The sequence below is a fragment of the Mobula hypostoma genome, chromosome 8, assembly GCF_963921235.1.
Source record: "Mobula hypostoma chromosome 8, sMobHyp1.1, whole genome shotgun sequence".
NCBI lineage: Eukaryota > Metazoa > Chordata > Chondrichthyes > Myliobatiformes > Myliobatidae > Mobula > Mobula hypostoma.
In genome coordinates, this window is record NC_086104.1 from 41,372,821 (window position 1) to 41,393,150 (window position 20,330).

A 20,330-nucleotide genomic window follows, 5' to 3' on the forward strand; every position below is an offset into this window, starting at 1 on the left:
TTCAAAGGAAGCATTGTGGATACATTGTAACTATAGAATTGTCCTACCGTTACCTTTGATCTTGAGCATATTAAAAATGTCATTCAATATTGGATCAGGGAGCCTCTTCTAGGAGTGTCTCCAGTATAATGCCTGCTTGTGTGCTGAATAAAGACTTCCATATCACCAGCTTCAGTGTCTCCCAGTGACTTTGATCACAGTCACTACAAAATGAAATAAAAATCACCAGAATAGAAGTTTAAGAGCTAGGAGGATTTGGAAGTGTTGCACATAGCAGTAAATTCTGTTCAAATATTTCAGTCTGCTTTCTGAGTTGTTATAATTTACTATCAACTTTATATCTTTCGAAAGATCAATGTTCTTTTTTAAACTCTGCGTTATCACTCACTCCCTCTCCTCACGTCCCATATTTCCGAATAGAAATTGCCTTCCTCGGGACAGCATTCCATAACTGCTGATGAAAGGCTGATAATCTGGGCTACAGAATACTTCAGATTATTAGCAGAAGCAAGTGAATAGTTTGACTTCTGTATGTGGCCGTTTACACAACAATATTGTTAATAAAAACGCTAGAGACTGGAGCTAAGTCCACAGGGGCTTTTACTTATGGAACCCGAACTGAACACGGTTAGGGTTAGGGAGTCAGGGCAAGATGTTGTTGAATTCTTCACCTGAGCATCCAGGATTTGATCGACATGACGTCTCTATACATCAGTGGCCCATCTATGGCGGAAATTATACCTGGCTGCCACTTTTCAGTCCAGTAATCCCATGCAAGAACTGACTGTCCCACATTGAAGCTCTGTGTTGACTTAGCATTCAAGTGTTTGCACTGTCTGTTCTCTACATCATGCCGTACATCTGGTTTGAGAAGATCCATGTGGGACCTCAGGTTCCCGTTCAGAAATATCATTGCTGGAGTCTGGTTAGTGCCTGTACGTACCGTATTATGATAGGCAAGGAGGAAGCTGTCTATCTTGTGTTGTAGTGTCGATTGTCGCTTTCCCTTGCCTTGAGGGCTTTCTTGAATGTCTGTACAAATCTTTCTGTCAAGCCATTTGTGGATGGATGGTAAGGAGCCGATGTAAAGTGCTTGATTCCATTGTTCTTCACAAAACTTTGCAATTCTTCAGAGACAAATTTTTATCCATTGTGCAGATTTGCTGTGGTATGCCATTCCTGACGAACATGGCCCTCAGCAGTGTAATGGTCTTTTCCGATGTGGTTGTCTTCATTTTGATGACCTCTGGCCATTTGGAATGTGCATCAACGGCGATTAAAAAGATAAGAGTCCATGAATGGTCCAGCAAAGTAGATGTGCGCTCGCTGCCATGGTGATGAGGGCCACTCCCATGGATGGAGAGGGGCTTGTGGTGGTGTGTTCTGGATCTTTTGACATCCAGAGCAGTTCTTGGTCATGTCCTGAATTTGTTTATCGATTCCTGGCCACCACACATAGGCATGGGCAAGACCTTTCATCTTCACGGTACCCCGGTGCCCCTCGTGCAGTTCCTCCAGCATTCTGGTGCGTAACTTGGGAGGAATCACAACTCATGAGCCACGCATCGGTGTTCCTCGACACACTGACAACTGCTCGCTCGTCACTGAGAAGGCTGGAAACAGTGTGTTACCCTACACTAGCCATCCCTTTACCGTGATGTCATACACTTTTGACAACATAGGGTCATTGCGTGTTTCCCTTTCAATGAGGCTGTTTGTTACTGGTAATTGTTCAACTATTGTTCTATGAAAGATCTCTGCTGAATCCGTTTGCCTAGTTACCTTGGAAGTGGGCAGTGGCAAGCGTCACAAACCATCTGCGTTGCCGTGTTGCCTGGTCCCCTTGTGTTTGGTGTTGTACCTGTGACCTCCTAAGAAAAGGGACCATCGCTGTAGCCTTGTGCTGTCATCACTGGAATGCCTTTTCGTGGATTGAAGATTGACATGAGCGGCTGATGGTCAGTCAACAGAGTAAACTTTTGGCCATACAGGTAGTGACTGAATTTCTTGACTCCCCACATGAGGCTTAGGGCCTCTCTGTCAATCTGTGCATAGCTGCGTTCAGCTGAAGTTAGCGTACTTGAGGCAAAGGCTATTGGCCTTTTGGAGCCATCAGAAAACGTGCGATAACACAGCTCCTATCCCATGGGGCAAGGCATCGTAAGCTAGTTGGATAGGTATGGAGTGGTCAAAGTGCGCGAGCACCCCTTCTGAAGTTATGAGTCTTTTAGTTTCTTGAAACGCCTTCTCACAGCTCTCAGTCCACTTCCATTGAGTCCCTGCCTGTAATAATGCATTTAGTGGGTGTATGACCGTGGATAGGTTAGGCAAGAACTTGCGGTAGTAGTTCACTAGACCAAGATATGCTCTCAGCTGAGACACATTTTCAGGTGGTGGTGCCTTAAGCACCGCTTCTGTCTTGTCTTGAGACATGTGTAAGCCATCCTTGTTGATCACATGCCCAGAGTGTGAAATTTCCTTTTTGAAAAACTCACATTTCTGTTGATTAGCTCCGAGCCCATATTCTTGTAACCTGGTGAGCACTTGTTTTAGGTGAGAAAGATGTTCATCGTCATCTTTGCCGGTGACAATGATGTGATCCAGGTAACGCTGAATCCCTGGAATCCCCTGCAGAACCTGGTCCATTGCCCTTTGCCAGATTGCAGGCACTGATGCCATCCCAAACACCAACCTGTTGTACTGGTGAAGTCCTTTGTGTGTATTTATTGTCAGGTATGGATGCTTGGATGCTTCCTCGATTTCCATTTGAAGGTAAACTTGGGTCAAATCAATTTTTGTGAAATGTTCCCCTCCTGACAGGGAAGCAAAAATGTCTTCAATACAAGGTAGAGGATACTGTACTGTGTGGAGCACTGGGTTAACAGTCACTTTAAAGTACCACATATGCGCACCTTGCTTGGTTTTCCTGGTTTTGTGCTGGAGGCTTTCTTCATCACTGGAACAATAGGCGTGGCCCATTCACTCCAATCCACCTTTAACAGGACCCCAACCTGCCCAGAATTTTCAGCTCTGCCTCTACTGTAGGACGGATTGCATATGGCACTGGCCTGGCTTTGTAAAATTTTGGACATGCATTTTCCTCAATCTCAATCCTTGCCTTCATGCCCTGAAGTGTTCCTATTCCTTTCATGAACACTTCTTCAGAGTCAGCAAGTATTTGTGACAGTTTCTCAGATGTAGCCTTGCTGCCCTCCTTTGCTGACAAATCTAGTGCCTTGATGGTGTGCCAATCCAACTGAATTTTCCTCAGCCATTCACGTCCCAGTAATGGTGGTCCTCCATTTTTCAATACATAGAGGTTCAGTTCCTGTGTTTTACCTCCGTGGGTCACTGTCACATTAATTTTGCCTTCTGGATGCATATTCTGTCCTGTGTAAATCTTTACCAGTAGTTTAGTTTGTTTCAGAGGTATGTGTGAAAGCAGTTGTTTGTAGTCGTGTACAGAGATCAGTGTTAAGGCTGAGCCTGTGTCCAACTCCATTTTCAGTCTCACGCCTGCCACTTGTGGAGTGATCGATATTACTCTTCGATCATCTGTCTCTTCCACGCTGTGAAGTGGCAGACAAGATAATTCACTTTTGTCTGAGTCATTTTCATCAGAATTGCTTTCTTTCATTTTGTGCACATTGTTATATTTTCCTTTCTGGGGTTTCTTGTATCTCTGTATTTTGTCCTTTTCCTGCTGTTTACTAGCTTTGCATACTCTGCCAATGTGGCCCTGTTTGCCACAGTTTCTGCATTCTGTATCTTTAAACCAACACCCATCAGGGTCATGTGACCTGTTCCCACAACGGTAATATTTCTGCGCAGTGTCATTTTATTCATAGCATATTCCAGAGGTTTTTGTTGTATCTCTGAAAACCTCATGCGGCTGTTTCTAATGATATTGAGACGTTTAGTGCTTTCTCTAATGTAAGATCTTTTTAACATAGGAGCTTCTTCTGTGTGGTTTCACAGTACATGCCACACACTAACCTGTCCCTCAATGCGTGTGATAGCCCAGCTCCAAATTGACAGTGTTCTGATAATTTGCGCAATTCAGCACAATATTCAAAAATGCTTTCATTTTTGCTCTGATTCCGTTTATGGAATTTAAATCTTTCAGCAGTGACCAGCAGTTTGGGGTTTAAATGCTGTTGGAGAGTGTCTACTATTTGCCTGAAAGTTTTGTCAGCTGGCTTTTCAGGGGTTAACAAGGTCTGTAAGCAGGCCGTATGTTTTTGCGCCCATTACACTAAGTATGACACTGGCTTTCTTTTCTGCATTAACATTGTTAGCATCACAATATAACTCTATTCTTTCAATATAAATTGCCCAGTCTTCAATGCCACTATCAAATGGTTCCAATTAACGCCATCCTTGTTGTGTTAATTTATCCTTGTTATGTCAATTCAGCCCCGGTCCCTTGTTTTCTTTCTGACTCTCGTGACCTTTTTTTTTGCTAGCGTTGCAAGCATACTCTGGCTAGATGTATGTGTCGCTATTTTTTAATCTCTCTTCTGAGGTAGGCAGACCCTCAGCCCTGGGGTTCAGCGCCGGCTGTGGTCTCGCCTGGACGCGCCGCGGCCCTGACTGTCTTTCAGTCTCCCGACGTTCCCGACTCCGGCTGAACTCCCGCTTCTTTTCAGACTCGCGGCCTCATTATGCCTCTTCTGAGTGCCGTTATCAATTAAAACATGGCGTTCTGATATGATGCAGGTTCATTAACCTCGTCGCCAATTTGTTGTGTATGTGGCCGTTTACACAACAATATCATTAATAAAAACGCTAGAGACTGCAGCTAAGTTAACGGGCTGTTACTTACAGAACTTGAACTGAACACATATATACAAATCAATACGTGCCTAATAGCGCATGCTCAATAACGTGTTACTACGACATAAAATAGTCCCATATTATACAGTAGGCTATATGGTAAAACTTGCTGTGCCCTTTGACAGCTACTTATTCTCTTAAACATGCATAGTGACTGCCAAACTGCAGAGGCAACAGAACATTATTACTTTGAATGCACATTGAATATGACAGATTAATTGAAAATTTAATTCTTCACAAACACTGGTAGGCAGTGCTTTATTTCAAGTAATGATTCTGGTGTTAATAATTCAAAATTATTCTTAAAATTTTGTGCTGTAAAATACTGCTGATGCTGAAAATCTGAAATCCTGTTCGAAGCACTGAGCACATTAAGCAGCACCTACAGAAAATAGAAACATTAGTGATTGACTACCCACTTTCATCAGAATATTATACAGAATTTTATATATCCTTAGTCTCACAATACATTTATTCAGAATCAGCTCAGAATAGAAAATTGTTAAATCTTCATTGGGTATATTGTAAGAGTTGTGGACAAGGTTTCTATACATTTGTAAGGCAACATTTTAAATGCATCATGAATGTTGTACTTTTTTCTATGTTACAGATTCTCAATGACAGCAAGATTTAAAATCTCATTCAGAGTACAATCTCACTGTACACGACGTAGGAAATCCTTTCATGCTTGCCCTTTGTAAAGATTATTTCTGCACAACAATTTTTGTTTAAAACCATGCTATCTTCTCAGACTTTAATTCTGTATGAAATTTTCAAACACTTTACATTTACATGTATCCTGAAAATCTAGTGATTAATTGAAGGTCACATCTTATTGTAAAAAGACAATCCTGACAGATTATTTCCTAAACTTGTTCATCAAGCAGGTGGCTAAACACCTGTGTATACAGTAAACTTATTCCAGAGTGAGGGAATCATAAAACCTTAGTTTGAATCACTTCAGAGTGAGTTATTGGAGTCACCTGTATTTTTTTGTGGATGATGAACTGGCTTAAACTTTTTCTTGACAACATCTGTTGAGTCATTTGCAAGCTACCTCCGGATCAGCTGTATGTCTGGTCTATTAAACTCAAGAGTCTTGTTATTTGATTATGTGTATTTCAATGAGTTGAGGTAAATTTGCCCTTGGTAACTATATCAAAAACATTTTTCTGAAAGAAGAGTGAGGAAGTTCTTCCTGATATCTTGGCCAATACAAATTTCTCAACCATTACCTCTGAAAGCAGATTATCTGTCATTTTTTTTTCCAGTCTTGGTTTGTCCTGTGTTTTGTGATATCACACCGGAGGAAATAATGTATCATTTCTTAATGCATGCATTACTAAATGACAATAAAAGAGGACTATGTGTCTTCATAATCATACCCCTTGCTCTTTGTTGGTTCATGCTGATTATAAGTCGGCCAGCTTTTGCGAATACAAGAAAATGTGTACAGGAGTATGCCACCTGCCTCACTATTCAAATAAACGTGGTTGATGAGCCTTTAGTCTTCAGCTCCTCTTCTGTGTCTGTTTCCTCCATTTCCCTTAACTTTCAAAAACTTATTTAAAGTGGAGGTAGATACCTCCAATGATCTGACTTTCAGACATTCAGGGCAGAGAATTTTAGAAATTTACCACTTTTATATAAGAAGAATTGACCACCTCTTAATTGTGTAACTGTGTCTCCTTGTTTGGACACATTAGTGGAAACATCTCAACATGTATCTCGTCACATCACTTGGGATCTGGTATATTTCAATCCCCCCTCATTTTTCCGAGCCCCAAAGAGTACATTTCAAACTTTTTTAGTCTCTTTTGATAAATCGTCCCTCTCATTCCAGGAATTAGGCTGTGAATCTTTCTTGGATTTCTTCCAGTGCTGCCGTACCCTTTCAGTAAAATAAAGGGAACAAAATTGTCCATAGTACTCCCCCCAGATGTGGCCTCACTAAGTCTCTTTACAATTGTAACAATAAACTATTTCTTAACTGCACCCCCATCCCCCACTATAAAGGTGTAGCACTTATCTTCTTAATCGTCTGCTGAATATCTGCTGAACTTCTATGATTGAAGCACCTATAAGTTGTAATCTTGATCTACTTTATGATCTGTGGGACTCGTAACAATGTGAATGACATTACACACATGCAACACACTAAGGGCTGGAGGAACTCTGTGCTCAAGCAGCATCTATGAAGGGAAATGTATAGTTGAGTTTTTGGGGTGAAGACCTTTAATCTGAACTTGCACAAATGCATGTTTATCTATGTTTTTGTCCATTACTGTGTTTATGAATGTCCCAAATAACAGACAGGAAAATACATTACATACAATACTGACATGATTTGCTGCAGAATATATATAATCATAACTACCCAACTTCCACTGAATCGAGGCAAGGCACTTCCCTACAGCATGGAAAGAAAATATCAAGAAATGACTTGTTTCAAAAATTGGATTTACTCAACATCCATTAACAAATTGTTTTAGTTATGGACCAGATCTTAGTTATGGACAATTATTATTAACAGTAACTATCTGATTATATGTAAATTTGAACATATTTGTTGTATCACAGTCGTTTATTGTCTAAAGAGATTAAATTTGTTTGTTGCTTTGTCTGGTGTTATTCTATTGAAGTTCAAATAAACAGCCTGATGTTATAAATGAGGCTTTAGAAGGAGTCCTGAATTTGTTATTTAGAAATTCATTTTAAGTATTAAGTTCACAACTTCTTATAAAGTCTCACTCTCAGTCCACTTGGTTACATTACTGAATGACTTGTACTGTGTCTATTTATCTTTTCAAGAGAAAGCCAAGTTGGATGGGCTAAATGTTTTTCAAAAATAATAATCTTAATGATCACAGGAAATATTTTAAATATGTAATATACCACGGTACATTGCTGTTTAGAGAACTGCTAGTTTGTTCTCTTTTGAATTTTCATATACTCTAAATTGATCAGATTCTTGTCAAGAATTCACACCATTGGCCCACCAGCATCTGTGTTTTGCCTTTGTTGTCCTTCTGATGTGTCCATGGTTTTTAACATGTCTCACCTGTGGACAACTTGTATTAAAAAAAAACAATTATACGCATATTACTTAATACTCCACCAAAGTTGTTTCAAGGTTCATTCAGACATATTTATTTTAGGAACAATATTTACAGTTGGATATTTATTGTTGAAAAAGTTTAATAATAAACTTGGGAAGTAATGACGATCGTTTTCTCCCTGCTTTAGTAGATGGTCGTATTTCCTTCCAGAAGTACAACTTTCACAAGACCAGTAAAGCATTTAGAATGATGGGCAACTTCACAGCTGCATGATGGGTAGCAGCTTAACTTCAGAGACACTCTGTCAATGCTTTGGATCCTGAATAAAGAATGAAGGAACTGAAATCAACATTTATAATGATTTTAGTCAAAAATGTTATGTCACATTAGAGTTTTATTGGAGTTAGTTACCAGTGATGGCAAGAGATAGGTGTTGTGCAAACTGGTAAACCGAGTTAATTGTCTTATGTATTTTATGTGATAATAACAGTGAATCCTTGTTCCTCTGTGGTCTTATAATATGCTCATAACAGGCTTGGCTATGAGCTAATGAAAACTTGGTTAATGCTGCTGGCTCTGTCTTTCTACATTGCCGTCTATTCCTTCATAATGTGCTATTTGTTGCTTGCTTCAACTGCTTATTGCCAAGAAATAGGTCAAGCACTGACTCAGTGATCTGATACTTTAAAAACCAGCTTTCTGAACTATTTTTGTCTCTGAATTTCAAATATACTGATTACAACAAGAAAGTCAAAGTTCAGCAGCTAGATTTATTTATGTTCACATTATTCTTCATTTCAGACTGTTAATCAAAATCCAAGCCAGAAAATGAATTTTGTAATTGGCCTGGAATTTTCTCACATTGGTTTATGAACATGTGTTTTATTTCTAACAGTTTATGAGAAAGACCTTGACTCGGAATTTGGATTTGAAAATGGATTCTTCATTTGGGGTTTTAAGAAGGTAATTAGATCCATTTAATAATTATGTTGGCTTGTCTTTGCAGAAACTATTCTGGTTGTAACTCAAGCTATACTGACAAACCTGGGATACTCAATAACAGATATACATTTGTTCTAAAGTGTGTTGATTGGTTTATTTAAATGCATTGTTCGGTCATTGTCTTTTGGTATTAATAAGACTAATTTCTTGTAGCTTTTTGTTAGTACACTTGCCTTTGAGTCTGAGCTTTGCAGATTTAAGCCCTGCTTCAGAGATTTAAGCATTGACTAAAAGGTGACTGTTCAGTACCAAGAAACATTTGCACCCCTGCAGCTACTGTCATTTCTTGAAAGGCTCCATGTTCTCTCTCCTGTGATATTAGGAATGCCCTGTCCTATTTTAAGGAAGAGTAAATGAGTGCCAAATGCAATGTTTATCCGTCAACCAACATAGTCTACACCTTGCGACCTTGGCTCCTGCTACACTTAAGTATCACTTTGGTCCTTTATAAACACAAGATTAAGTTGTACTTTATCTGTACTTTGGATATGACTTTATGTTACACACAGGACCTGACTTGCTCAAAACATTAATTAAGCAAAGCACAAAATACAATGATTAGAAGAGTGAAGAAACTTGTAGAGGTGAAAACGTGGACATCCTCTTCTGAATTTCCAGAATTGGAAAATATATTTAGCCAATACTGAGATGAAATAATTTACAAAGTTTAGACAGGTTGTCAAACGTGTATATTCTGAAAAGAATATGAAAGAAATCCCAATCAATGTGCTAAGAGGAACTAATCAATATATGCTAGATGGATTCAGCAACAGCAAACACAGACATTTATTTTGTGCTGTTAATTAAGGAAGTATATCCTAAGATGTTACCAGAGAAGAAATCGAGCGTTTATAGACACTGAGCCAAAAGGGAAGTATTAAAGAGTTGACTAAAAGCTCGGTCATTGCGATGGGTTTTGGAAAGAACGTGTTGGAGCATGTAGTCTAGGAAGTTGAAGGCACATATGTCTAGTGGGATCAGCGCTTGGAAAATATTGTGAATAAAAACTAATAAATAGTTGATGGAAAAAGTTGTGGATATTTGCTGGATGCTGGAAGAGGCAGTTACATTAAAAAATTCTTCCACTGATTCAGTTAAAGCTCCTATAAAAATCTATCCTTGGGAAGTTTCAAGTAAACCTGGCTTACATTAATTCCATTTATTTGCAGATTTGATGCCTAATTGACCCTGTACTCTCTGCAGAACAAATGCAGTTGTGGAGGAAGGGAACAAAATGGGTCAATATCCAGTATTTATTCTGTGTACTTATCCAATAGCTGCTGGTAAAAAGTGTGCATGTGCTCAAGAAATTTGGGTGGAAATGGAATCTGCCTTGTCTGTGATGTTGATTATTATTTCCTTTCTGCTGTTCTGGCAAAGAAACAAAAATATATTGGTTGTTGCATTTGTATTAAGATATTTCAGAGAACTCATCCTTGTGTTTCAGGACCCAACAGACTTTGAATGGAGCTTTTGGACAGAGTGGGTAAAGAAGTTGTTGCTGTGGACTCTCCTTGGTCACATAATCGTATCACAAGTGTCCAATGCCTTCTTTCCAAAGGTTTGTATTATTAAAGTGGTATTTACTGGATAGCTCAGTGATAGGGTAGGGTGGCACCTTTCTGAGGGGAAAAAAAGCTTTTATAGCTTTGTATATTTTTTCCACTAGCAGGTATGCGATCTTTTTAACAAAACATAGTGTATATAATGAATTTCAATGTACTATTTCAAAGTGTAAATATTTATATAAGATTAAGCTTAAAGGAAATGAGTTATGTGCTGTTAATTTGTTAGTAGCTATGAAAATATGCAAATGCATAGAGAGTATGCCCAAAATGTGTGTGTACACACACACACACACACACACACACACACACACACACACTAATTATGTTAATTTTTACCAGTGGTGCAGATGGCCTTGCCACAAGAGTGGTATAGTGGCATGCAAAAGTTTGGGCACCCCTGGTCAAAATTTCTGTTACTGTGAGTAGCTAAGCGAGTAAAAGATGACCTGATTTCCATAAAGGCATAAAATTAAAAATGACACATTTCTTCAATATTTTAAGCAAGATTACTTTTTTATTTCCATCTTCTGCCATTTCAAAATAACAAAAAAGGAAAAGGGCTCAAAGCAAAAGTTTGGGCACCCTGCATAGTCAGTACTTAGTAACACCCCCTTTGGCAAGTATCACGGCTTGTAAACGCTTTTTGTAGCCAGCTAAGAGTCTTTCAATTCTTGTTTGAGGGATTTTCACTTATTCTTCCTTGCAAAAGGCTTCTGGCTGTGTGAGATTCTTGGGCTGTGTTGCATGCACTGCTCTTTTGAGGTCTATCCACAGATTTTCGATGATGTTTAGGTCGGGGGACTGTGAGGGCCATGGCAAAACCTTCAGCTTGCGCCTCCTGAGGTAGTCCATTGTGGATTTTGAGGTGTGTTTAGGATCATTATCCTGTTGTAGAAGCCATCCTCTTTTCATCTGCTTTCATCTTTCATTGGCCTGCTGCGTTCACCAGCAACTTTGATGTGTGTTGCTTGAATTTCCAGCATCTGCAGAATTCCTGTTGTTTTTCTCTTTTCATCTTTGGCTTTTTTACAGATGGTGTGATGTTTGCTTCCAGAATTTGTTGGTATTTAATTGAATTCATTCTTCCCTCTACCAGTGAAATGTTCCCCATGCCACTGGCTGCAACACAAGCCCAAAGCATGATCGATCCACCTCCATGCTTAACCGTTGGAGAGGTGTTCTTTTCATGAAATTCTGCACCCTTTTTCTCCAAGCATACCTTTGCTCATTGCAGTCAAAATGTTCTATTCAAAATGTACAAAGAACATCTAAACAAGCCTGATGCATTTTGGAAACAAGTCCTGTGGACTGATGAAGTTAAAATAGAACTTATTATTGACCATGCAGGGTGCCCAAACTTTTGCTTCAGGCCCTTTTCCTTTTTTGTTATTTTGAAATTGTAAAAGATGGAAATAAAAAAGTAATCTTGCTTAAAATGTTAAAGAAATGTGTCATCTTTAACTTCATGCCTTTTGGAAATCAGGTCATCTTTTACTCACTTAGCTATTCACAGTAACAGAAATTTTGACCGGGGTGCCCAAACTTTTGTGTGCCACTGTATGCAATAAGTTCACAAGGAGGAAACTGAGGCTTAAAATGGCATTTGTTTTTGAAATTATAGAGTCATAGAAAAGTACAGCCCAGAAGCAGGTCCATACTAAAACCATTTAAACTGCCTCCTCCCATTGCCCTGCACCGGGGTCATAGTACTCTATACCTCTACTATCTGTGTACCTATCCAAACCTCTCTTAGATGGTGAAATCAAGCTCGCGTGTGCCATTTCTGCTGGCAGCTCATTTCCACACTCTCATGACCCTCTGAGTGAAGAACTTTCCCCTCATGTTCCCCTTAAACATTTCACCTTTCACCCCTAACACATGACCTCTGGATGAAATCCCACCCAAAGTCAGTGGAAAAAGCTTGCATGCATTAACCCTATTATATCCCTCATAATATTGTATACCTCTATCAAATATGCTCTCAATCTTCTACTTTCTAAGGAATACAGTCCAAACCAATTCAATCTTTCCTTCTAACTCGGGTCCTCCAGACCTGGCAACATCCTTGTAAGTTTTTTCTGTACTCTTTCAACCTTGTTTATGATTATGACTTCCAAACTGGATCTCATTACAGTGAAAAATCATACCATTAACTACTTCTAAGGACTGAATAGAGTGAAAGTATTATATAATTTTGAAATCCAGTTTCCAATTGCTTATTTCTTATATTGTGAAATTATTATTTTAATAATTTATGCTCTTTCACCATAAACTGACAATTAATATTCTATATATTTAACAAATTCTACTGAAACAAGTTTGAGTCTTATGGTCGCAAACAACAGGAATTCTGCAGATGCTGGAAATTCAAGCAACACACATCAAAGTTGCTGGTGGATGCAGCGGGCCAGGCAGCATCTCTAGGAAGAGGTACAGTCGACGTTTCAGGCCGAGACCCTTCGTCAGGACTAACTGAAGGAAGAGTTAGTAAGAGATTTGAAAGTGGGAGGGGGAGGGGGAGATCCAAAATGATAGGAGAATGGGGTGATATACTGCGTCTGGTGCTCCCGATGTGGCCTTCTATATCGAGACCCGACGCATACTGGAAGACCGCTTTGCTGAACACCTACGCTCTGTCCACCAGAGAAAGCAGGATCTCCCAGTGGCCACACATTTTAATTCCGCATCCCATTCCCATTCTGACATGTCTATCCACGGCCTCCTCTACTGTAAAGATGAAGCCACACTCAGGTTGGAGGAACAACACCTTATATTCCGTCTGGGTAGCCTCCAACCTGATGGCATGAACATCGACTTTTCTAACTTCCGCTAATGCCCCACCTCCTCCTCGTACCCCATCCGTTATTTATTTATATACACACAATCTTTCTCTCACTCTCCTTTTTCTCCCTCTGTCCCTCTGACTATACCCCTTGCCCATCCTCTGGGTTCCCCCCCTCCCCCTTTTCTTTCTCCCCGGACCTCCTGTCCCATGATCCTCTCATATCTCCTTTGCCAATCACCTGTCCAGCTCTTGGCTCCATCCTTCCCCCTCCTGTCTTCTCCTATCATTTGGGATCTCCCCCTCCCCCTCCAACTTTCAAATCCCTTACTCACTCTTCCTTCAGTTAGTCCTGACGAAGGGTCTCGGCCTGAAACGTCGACTGTACCTCTTCCTAGAGATGCTGCCTGGCCTGCTGCCTTCACCAGCAACTTTGATGTGTGTTGCTTGAGTCTTATGGTTGCTATCTTTCAGCATTATTAAAATATAACTTGCATGCACCGAGACACAAAAGAAGCATGACAATGAGGAACGCTTGAATGTATTTTCACAATGGTAATATAAGAATTCTTTCTCTTCAGTTTAGGATGTGGTTGTTTATGATCTATGGGATGTTGGCCTGTTTCATTACAGTTGGCTATAAAGGTCTGGCAGTAATATTGCTGCACTTGCTCATCTCCTTTGCTGTGGCCCAGTTGCGAGTGCCTGTGTTTTCCTGGCTCTGCTCAGTTTTACTGCTGTACAGCTTACAAATTGACTCTCTTGGAAGAATTCAGGTAAGAATGTGAAATATAGGTGTGCAGAAAAGCTGATAAATCTTGATTTTATAGACTTTCTGAAATCAATAATAAAGCTAATGAACGATTACTTAATTAGTAATTATTGCTTCACTTATTTTGCAGATAATTCTGCAGCTTATAACCTGCTTCCAGAATCAGCTGGCCTATTTTTCCATTGTTAATTATAAGCATGCACATAAAACAACAAATTACTTGGAATATAACATGGTGTATTGTTATTGGCTTATTATTGTCGCAAGAACCAAGCTTGTCTTGCATGCTGTTATACAGATCAAATCATTGCACAGAGCATTAGACCATAAGACCATAAGATATAGGAACAGAATTAGGCCACTTGGCCCATTGAGTCTGCTTCACCATTTCATCATGCATTGAGCTAGAACAAGATAATAACAATGCAGAATAAAGCACAAGAGCTTTCAGAAAGAGGCGCAGTGCAGGTAAGTGATAAAGTGCGAGATCATAACGAGGTAGCTCACTAGAGTCCATCTTATTATACGAGAAGTCCAATTTCATAAGAGTGATATGAAGTGGAAGAGGTGATTGACAAGTTTAGGTAACGTGCTATTAAATAGGTAATCACAAGGCTTCATGATAGCATTCATTAAAAAAAATACAGAAGCAGAAGAACAGACCCTATCCCTTGGACCTACTTCACCATCTTTGTCTTCAGTGTATTAAGTGACTAAGCTTTCGCAACCTTGTAGAATTTCAAAATTTACTTGCCTCTGAGTGATGATATTCATTTTATCTCTATCTGAATATTTTGCAATAGAGCAATGCACGCAGTGTGCTGGAAGAACTCAATGGGTCAGGCAGCATCTGTGGATGGGAATAAACAGTCGACGTTTCAGGCTGAGACCCTTCATCAGGATAGAGAACTTCATCTCAGCCCGAACCATCGGCTGTTTATCCCCATCCAGAGATGCTACTTGAGCTGCTGAGTTCCTCCAGCACATTGTGTGTATTGCTCTAGATTTCCAGTATCCTCAGTACCTCCTGTGTCTTTTGAGGCAGTGACCTATGATTCTAGATATGCCAACCGGCAGAAACATCAATGCTATATCTACCCTGTCAAGCCTCATAAAGATTTTTCTATGTTTCAGTGAGACCTTTGTTCATTCTTATAACTTAAAACAGAATAGGCCCAGTCTGCTTAATTCTCCTCATAGTCAAACCACTTATATCAGGAGAGATCTGGTTCCCCTTGTTTGTATATCCCTTAATCTGAGTCTGTTCAGGCCAACCAGACCTGTGCAAGATATTCCAGTTGAAGTGTGACCAGGAGCCTACGTATATCAAGAAGAGATCTTTATTGTTGTATCAAAACACACTTTGTAATAAATGCAAGTGTAACTTTTGCCTGCCTTATCTGTCAGTGATTTAGGTAGAAGGACATCCAGGTGCCTCTGAGTGCTAGCAGCTTTCGATTTATTTTTGTCATTTTGGTTTTAATGTGCATTCAATTTTTTTTATTTTAATGTAATGTATATATTGGTTCCAGCCAAGTTCCTGACAATATCTTTAAAACATTATTTAATAATTGTGAAATATTAAAAATATTTGAATTTGGATAAAAACACTTTTTTGTTTCTAAGTATGGGAGGTTTTGTTTTTCTTGAAAACATTATGCAAATTGATAATCTGTTAAGTAGCACAATTTGTTTATCTTATTCAGAAAGACAGTTGTTATTGATCTGGCTGAGTACACAGTTCTTTAATAATTTACCTTTCTGTTTCTTGGCAGTGTTCTTTACTGTATAGAGTAAACTTCATTTTGCATTTCCTGTCATAGTAGAACGAATGCCTGTCATAAGCCCTAGAGTTTACCTTCAGCTGTACATCCATGTTTGCTGTCATTATAAACTAAACTGTGAAATGTTTGCAAAATGTTTGGGCGCAAGTGGCAGATTGGATCATAATCCAATTTAATTTATCTATTATGGTAAAAAGAATAGTAAAACTGAAGGTGAGACGAATTTGTCATTAATTGGATTGCAGAGATCATAAATATTTATTAGAAAATACACATCAAGTGATGGGGAAAACAAGTAGTCTGTTGGCCCTTACTCAAGATGCTTGGTTATTAAGGGTAAGGAAAATTTGTTACACTATATATGACTTTGGGCCCATGGATAAGTATAGCACATAGTTTCTCTCACCTTGCCCAAGGAAGAATATGGAGTGGACGGTGCTGGGAGTGTAAACCAAAAGTTTTTAGATGATTCCTCGAGTTTTGTGAGAGGAGGTTGAGTTGAATGAGTCTTTATTTTCCTCAAGTTTAAGTTCAAGTTTATTGTCATTCAACCATATATGCGTAGACCGCCAAACAAAACAACAGTTTCCAGACCAAGCTGAACAGCACAGTACATATAACCCACACACAATGCATAAAGTAATATTAACACAAATTGACAAATAATAAGCTGTATTTAGTACGAGAATGCTACGGGCGCTTCATACGTGATAAGATCTGGGTGGTGGCAGAGCATTCAGTCGTATCACAGCCTAGGGGAAGAAGCTGTTTCCCATCCTAACAATTCTCCTAATGCGATGATACCTCCTTCCTGACGGTAGGGAATCAAACAGATTGTTGGACGGATGTGACGGTTTTCTGTGATTAAGCTTTAAAAGGTGATCTCACTGAAACATAAAATTCTTGGTAGGTAGGATAGGTTCATAACAACCCTTTTTCTGGGTGAAGAATCTGTAATTACGATTACTAGCTCACAGTAAGGGGATAAATGTTGAGTACTAAGAAAGTTGGGATATGGCTACAATGGGTAAGTGGAGTGTGTATGGAATTACATCTGTGGACTAATTGAATGAAGGACCAAGCTCAATGACATTATGGACCACTGTTTCTTTTAGGTGCTTGTGTTTTATGTGAGCAGTAATTTATAATTAATTTGTGTATGGAAATGTTTTGAAGAATGCAGATAGATTATAAGTGCATTCCTGGTTCATACTTGCGTTTTATATTAAACAGATAACCTATATATATATAATAATAGTAATTTTAATTAGATATCTGTGTGTATTCAGAATTAGAAGAAATGGAGGCCTAGTGATGTAGCTTTCAGTATTTTGACTGGACGTCTGAAGTTCATTTTACTACAGTTGTTATATTGTGGGCAGCTTCAGGCCCTTTGTCTAAGAAAGGATGTGCTGGCATTGGAGAGGATTCAGAGGAGGTTCACGAGAGTGATTCCTGGAATGAAAGGGTTAACACATGAGGACTGTTTGATGGCTGGGGGCCTGTACTCACTGGAGTTTAGAAGAATGAAGGGGAATCTCTTTGAAACCTATCGAATATTGAAAAATAGAGTGGACATGGAGAGGATGTTTCCTATAGTGGGGTAGTTTAGGAATAGAGGGCACAGCCTCAGAATGCAGGGATGAGAAGGAATTGCTTTTGCCAGAGGGTGATGAATCTCCGGAATTCATTGCCACAGATGTCGAGGCCAAGTTATGGAGTATATTTAAAGCGGAGTTTGCTTGATTAGTCAGGGCATCAAAGGTTACAGGGAAAAGGCAGGAGAATGGGATTGAGAGGGTTAATAATTCAGCAATGATGAAATGGTGGAGCAAACTCGATGGGCTGAATAGCTTAATTCTGCTCCAATGTTTTATGCATTAATAGAAGAATCATTGTTTAAATATGTTTGAACTTCCATTTCGGGTTTGCGTAACTTGGAGATATCTGTATTTGTGTCCAAGCCTCATTAGGGTATTGTGGCTAATTATTTTAATTTTAAAGAAATTCATAACAGAATGTTTTTGATCAATAAAATAAATGTTTAAACTCCACTTCATAATCAACAATATCTTTTCATGTAGTTTAAAAACAGAAAAAAAACATTGTGAAAAAACACTTGTTGCTTCATTCTGGCAAGATACAGTACCTCTGAGATTAGACATTCCGCTCTTGACGCTTAGGATTCCATGAGATGCTCACTAATCTTCACATTGTGAAGAACCTAGCAGATTACTTTTCCTTCTAATGCCGATCATTGTGTCTCACATACAATGTGAAACTTGTCTCAAATACAATGTGAAACTTGGCTCACATAATGACGACATTGTATAGTATTATCTGTCATAATAACGGCTTTGGCCATTATGTATAATTGCTTATTCATTCTATAAGTGGGGTATTACTTGTTGTATAGTTTTCCTATTGACCAGAAGTTTTTCAAAAGATTGATGGCATATGCTTCAAAATACTGACAGGTTAGGTAAACCGTTCCTCCTGAGAGTTCTATGATTGAAGCAAAGAACCGAGGCATGAAATATAAATGGACCTTGATTGAGAATAAAGACAAGGAATGGCAATTATTTCCAAAATTGAAATCTGGAGGCAAATTACTGACACAGTCTACTGGCTGTAATTGAAGGAGAGATCTGCTAAAATTGAGAGGAGAGCAAAGATAAATGTGCTCGTCAGTGCTGCACACACACACTTTGCAGAGCTCAAGAAGTATGTAATCCTCAGCAGTGACCTATCCACACATCCTGAGAGTACCATTTCATGCTTGATGTCAAAGATGCATGGAGATTGCGAATGAAGGTGGTAGACGTGGAACAGCAACCAGTAACTGTAGCTTCCAGCCCAAGAAAATGCCCTTTGTTGTTAGAGATTTCTTTCAGCCTTTGCAGCCAGAGATGTATAGTTTCCAAAAATTATGTGTGTTTTGCACTAAATGAGTCACTGTGCATTGCCACGGTGCTTTTCCCTGTGATCAGAAACCATATGGGCTCCAACTGAGGCAACATTTTTTTTGCTCTTAAACACTGCCAGATTAATAGGGGGATGATTTGGCTGTTGTCTGTTGTAGCTGAAGCCTATCAGCCCGCCAAGCTCCATATCTTTTTTGGGTGAAGATATTGCCGCCAGGTCCTTTATGATTCCTCGTCTTTCGCGTCCATTCGGTGTGCTGTTACCAGGAAAAAATGCCCATGTATTGCAATAACTAAGAATAAAATAATTTCTTAGCTACAGAGAGAAGTAAAAGTGCTAATGCAGCATAAGCAACCAGTGCATAAAATAAGACGTTGCAAGCAGAACTGAAAATGCGAACAAGCAAAAATCTCCTGAGGCAAAAGATGGCATGGATTTCAGGTTTTACAATGGACAAGCAGTACATAGTAGTCTTATGCCTGAAGGCAGCAATTGTAGCACCATAATCAATTCATTGGCCTCACTCATCCCAAAAGTTGCTAGCATCTCCACCTCCTACTGCTAGTGAGATTTTCAGCTGTTGACAGACCCTCGGAAAATGGGTGTAGTTGAGACACAGAAACTGTTTTATTAAAGTTATCTTCATGGATGAATGTTGCAAATTCAAATTCCAATTTAACGAATTGTGTGAAGTTTAAATGGAGCATTTGCCAAGTTTTTTTTTGTATTCATGTTAAAGCCAGTAGGTGGGGATAGAGTTCATTACAGTTTCATTCAAGGAGACTGGGGTGCTGGCCCTCTCCTGAAGCTAAAATATTTCCCACATTAATTATTAGCACAGTTTGGAAAACTAGACAAAGCATGCTGTAACAAGGCTGTAATAATTGAAAAGACATTATGATTATAGAAAAGATCTATTACTTACAGTATAAATCAGTAATTCTTTAGGAAACATTTGAGCTTATAGTTCTGGATAATACTGACTTCCTAAGCAGGCAAGATTAGTTTCTTTTTTAGTATTCAGCAGTCTACTTGTAATCCTAACTTTTACAGAATCCAGCACAGATCCAGAAGAACAGTTAGAATTTCATCTAGAAATGTATGCACAATTTATTGGTTGGCTGGTTTGGAAGAAGATCTATTTAAAATGCCCTGCAAATTCTATCATTTACAGCAATTTTTTTTGTGGCTACTGATAGTTTTATCAGGAACCTGATCACTTGCTGCATTGTCAAGGATATCACCTGTTTTCTTCCAAGACTTTGGTGGCACATCAATGAAAGCACGAGTTGTGTACAGTGCCATACAATGGTACTCAATATATGTTTGGGCACGAACTAGTTGCCATTACTTCACGCCTTGACAACACACATAAGTCTCATGGGTGCAATTTATAGGGAATTTTGAAAAGGAACAATTTTTTTTCATTTTTCATTCTCCAAGCCAAGCATCCTTTAATTACTCATGTGCAGTACAGCAAAAATTCTGTTGGTTCTTTGTAAAACAGATAAGCTAAACCTACACACTCAAATTTAAATCTGCCTTTACCTTAATACTCATCTGGCCTTGGTTTAGCAATCAGGATTACCTTTGAGAGGGGAA

At 39.1% G+C, this 20,330-nt stretch overlaps 1 protein-coding gene across 1 annotated transcript in view; it reads left to right on the plus strand.

The window, feature by feature from the left end:
- hhat (hedgehog acyltransferase) overlaps positions 1-20,330 on the plus strand; it is a 245,303-nt gene that overhangs the window by 19,305 nt on the left and 205,668 nt on the right. The window contains exons 2-4 of the mRNA XM_063055718.1: positions 8,791-8,858; positions 10,345-10,458; positions 13,829-14,023. Coding sequence (XP_062911788.1) covers positions 8,791-8,858; positions 10,345-10,458; positions 13,829-14,023 — 377 coding nt within the window. The remainder of the gene's footprint in view (positions 1-8,790; positions 8,859-10,344; positions 10,459-13,828; positions 14,024-20,330) is intronic.